At 47.1% G+C, this 4,420-nt stretch overlaps 1 protein-coding gene across 1 annotated transcript; it reads left to right on the top strand.

Moving 5' to 3' along the window:
* Positions 1-309: 309 nt before the first annotated feature.
* Positions 310-4,391, top strand: SARC_13146 (hypothetical protein; the record flags this gene model as incomplete). The annotated part of the gene is made up of 6 exons (XM_014292730.1): positions 310-544; positions 806-1,047; positions 1,755-1,907; positions 2,597-2,863; positions 3,259-3,500; positions 4,289-4,391. Coding segments are annotated over 6 exons (1,242 nt in total), but the record flags the coding sequence as incomplete, so codon positions are not given.
* Positions 4,392-4,420: the final 29 nt, after the last annotated feature.

The raw sequence follows: 4,420 nt of genomic DNA, 5'->3' as shown, positions 1-4,420 counted from the left end.
GTGTGTGTGTGGTGTGGTGTGTGTGTGTGTGTGTGTGTGTGTGTGTGTGTGTGTGTGTATGTGTGTGTGTATTTATGTGTGTGTATATATATGTTGTGTGTGTACGTATATATATATATATATATATATATTACATACAAGGTCAGTTTTATGGAGACTCGTGTGAGGACTCACACACATATTTCCATGTACATCGACAGAAACCGATTTTGAGTTTTCCATGGTTGTGATTATCCCATGGTGCAAATCTTGGTAGCGCATTGCGATCGTTAGTTTCTGTGCAGCGTAGTTCGTAATACCTATCTTACAATGTTGTTATTCTTCTCTGTCACCCCTCAGCATTGGCTGAATGTACCCGAGGCGTTCGCGTGCGACAGGCATCGCAATGAAGAGCTTCCCCACACGGAACAGTGTGTAATGAAATGGCGGATACGAGCACGTATGCGCACCGTCTGCGTGGGACTGATTGTGGCCTTGAATATAGGGGTTGATCCACCGGACATATTGAAGACCGATCCGTGCGCACGCATGGAGGCGTGGATAGGTATTTCATGATATCGTTCTTGCGCCTGTGATTAGAACTCGACCCACCTGTTTCTATAGATATAGAAGTTATCAATGTTTTGTAGAAATTGTTCATTCCTGCTTTGGGTTTCCGGTGTGGTGTATACCCTTTGAGCAAATGTCTCCCCCCGCGGGTTTTTTTCCGACACGAACTTGACATCACGAAGCAGCAATGTAGCAATACACTCAACCGTTTTCAGATCTTGCATTGCTCATGATCACCAATCACCCATATACACAGATATCAACACATCACCGTCCCAGAAGACCCTAGAGCATATTGGCAACCAGCTACAAGAGCAATATAGTCGCATGTATGCGCGCGCTCGCTTCAAGCAGACTCTAGATCCCACCACGGAAGAGGTGAAGAAGATGTGCATGCAACTGCGGCGCGCCGCAAAAGATGAACGCGTGCTTATACATTATAATGGGCATGGTGTTCCTATGCCTACGGACTGTGGAGAGATATGGGTGTTCAACAAGGTGGGTATTGCGGAAGCTTACATTCAATGTAACCGTATCGGTTGCGTCTGCATAGTGTAAACCCTTCTTTGTGCTGACCTAGAACCATGCCATATTGTCAACTGTACGTGTGCATAAAACGCGTATTGAAGCCGTCGTAACGGCCTTAACGCTTTCCAATCAATCTAGTTAATTTATCGAAACGAGAATATCATGCTGATGGATGATGTGTATAGTTTCATGTATTCTCCGCTGTTGATGCGGGTGCCACAACCAGTTCGCTGCAAAAGGTCATTTGGTGAATAGTCAACTCCCGAGAAAAATGCACATCACACAGAAGGTGTGAAACGATACATAGCATCCATCAGCATGATATGTCTCGTTTCATCAGATATGGACTTTTCACTAGTTCCTTTTTTGATGCGAACAGGTGGTGGCCTCCGCATTGCCAGCGGAGGTGTGACCATTCCACAGTCACATGGCAGGATTATTAATGTGAGTACTTCTTAGCTATATAGCTCAGACGTACACGACAGTTTACTATCAGCTATCATACAAGTTATAATAATAGTGTCGTAGCGATGCCCTTGCTCTGGAAACTGTGCGAGATATTAGTGTGATGCACCTAGAAACAAAGCTGTTTGTTGATTTATTACTGTGTTGAGAGTAGCCCATTCATGGTATTGTGAAGTCGAACTCATCTGCTTACTACGTCATTTGCACTGCAGAACTTCACGCAATACATTCCCCTGTCGCTGTACGACCTTCAATCGTTCATCACGAGTCCATCCATCTTCGTGTGGGACTGCTCGAATGCCGGGCAGATAGTGAAATCGTACGATACATTTGCGCGACAGCGAAGGCAGGACTACGAGGCTCAGGTACCACTTGACAAACCAATTCCGTGTGTCGACTTTAAACTGCGTCGTTTTTTGAACTGCAGTATTGAGTGGCTTTTGCGCGTGGCCGTTGCAGTTGATGCGCTCAAGAACCAGATTGGGTCTGAAGATCTATGGGGGTGTCTTCGTTCTGCGTGTAGTTAATCAGCCAGCCGAGTGTGTATGTGTGTGTGACGGGCTTCCCTTGCTGTACCCGAATTGTCCCACTTCATTTTTATCTCCATCTCCCCAGAGGACTTGCTCTAATGTAGACACCCCCCCCATACATCTCATAGCCTAGTAAACTTAGCTCTCGATTGGTCGAGTATGTCTAGCGGGGAGTCAGCAAGAACGTCTACGAAATACATCGAACGCCGATCGTATAGTTCTGTTTCATTGTTCTGATCGATGTGTATTTTGTGCACTATCAAGCAATGTGCATGTACTTTGGAATTGTGCTGGTCAACGCACCCGATCATATATCACTGGGGACTACTCCGACTCTCTGAGTATTAATCCCTGGCTGTAACTACAGCGTTTTCTGTGGCGTTGGGCTCAACGCGGCTCTATTGTCTACTGCCCACAACTGTTCCGTATCGTCACACTTCAGCAGAACTAAACTTACCTTTGGACCACTCACTACTATAATACCTTCGTCTACATATCTACGACCCGACCCTGCCGTACCGCAGCAAAAGTCGAGAGTCAACACCGGACACCCGCCGCCCACACTGATCAAGGACTACATACACTTGGCCGCGTGCAGTGCCGGTGAGATATTGCCCATGGATCCCAGCTTACCGGCTGATCTGTTCACGGCGTGCCTGACGACGCCTATTGAGGTGGCTTTTCAGTGTGTGTCTCTGGGGTACTACAAGCGGCAGGTGGTGCACACGGACACGAGCGTGCTGGATAGTATACCCGGCAAAATGACCGACAGGAAAACGATGAAGGGCGAGGTAAGCGTGTGCTGTTGTTGGTGGTAGTGTGATTGCTTGAGCTGTCCAACAGTGTGTGGCACTGTATGGTTGTAGTGTGCCCAGTGTAGCGCGACCAATGCGAGTGCGTAGCTGGATTGGTATATGCACGGCAAGCACAGATTTGTTCACCGAGATCCTCGCCATTGCATACTGGTGCGGGTTGCATTCCAACTCACCACACGACATTGTTTGTCTTAGGCCGCGGCTACTTCTGTAATGCTGGGTAAATTGTATGCCACAGGCACTAGGTGTCTCGTGCAAACCATTTATAGGAACTCCCCTCAAATCATCAGTCATCATATTCACCAATGTGTTTATTCGTATAGCACGAAAAGATCGGCCTCTCACCCTTGCCACACCAACCCGCGTCACAGCTCTTCTGGATCTTCACCGCTATTACCGACACAATCGCATGGAATGTGCTACCGCGCGATCTTTTCCAGAAGCTTTTCCGTCAGGACTTGCTGGTTGCGGCCTTGTTCCGCAACTTTCTCTTGGCCGAACGCGTTCTCACGGGCGTCAATTGCACACCCGTCTCGTACCCGTCTCTACCCCCGACACACCAGCACCCCATGTGGCAACACTGGGACGTGAGTGTGGATATAGCGATCAGCAGGTACTTTGCGAGAAATGTCATTGGGTTGGTGTGGAGTGTTCGTTCAGTTTGATGGATTTGATATTGACGTGGCAGGAGTTTGTTTATTGCACAATACTTCTGTTCCATCGCAACGCCCCACGCACGTATATCTCATGTGGCACACTGGGATGTGTTTGGGGATGTAGTGATATGCACGTACTTTAGGAGAGTAATGCTAATGGGTGTATTTGCTTCGCTCTACGTGATGGATGGTAGTTTTGGTGTCTTTGTCGGTAAAAGGGTTGTTTTTTTTTTAAACGCTTCTGTGGTCCTGCAATTGTCTTTTCACTGTATGGTCAAGCCTGGAGGTGTAGTTTCATGTTTTTGATGCTCTTAGGCGACGGGAGTGTACTCTGTTACTGAAAACTGGTGCTCAACAGGCAGTCCACTCGCGAGGTTTTCGGTCGGGGTTTCCGGGGGGTTATTTGGATGTATTCAGAAATCGGATTCTGATGCATGTGTATACTTACTGTCTTTCATCCCAACTTATCCCAAAAGTGCCAGTAGCGATACTATTGGGTCGATTTATAGACAGCGCATGATTCCCACTGGTTTTTGATAGCCATAGTCTAGTTGTAAGGGTATCCGCTTTTTCACATCCTTCTAATTTCACACCATGCAATTCTGCAAATCGTTCCAAGGGGAATCCGAACCAGTCCAACCGCGTCGAGTATAGCATCAGTGCCTAACTCTTACATTACACAATACCATTTTACGAAGAGTGGGTAGAACCTAAGAATCGAGTTTCATTTTGCATACCTTTGTAGCACGAAAAGTGGCGCAGACAGCAGCGGACAGAACAGTCCACACTTCCCGTTCTTCACCAATCAGCTCAAGGCATTCGAGGTTTGGCTCGAGCTTGGGTCTCAGGTAATATATAACTTTCTCGATATGTATTA

This window comes from Sphaeroforma arctica (genome assembly GCF_001186125.1).
Source record: "Sphaeroforma arctica JP610 unplaced genomic scaffold supercont1.2941, whole genome shotgun sequence".
NCBI lineage: Eukaryota > Ichthyosporea > Ichthyophonida > Sphaeroforma > Sphaeroforma arctica.
The sequence above is the reverse complement of the archived record's forward strand: the minus strand, read 5'-3'. Positions and strand labels throughout refer to the sequence as shown.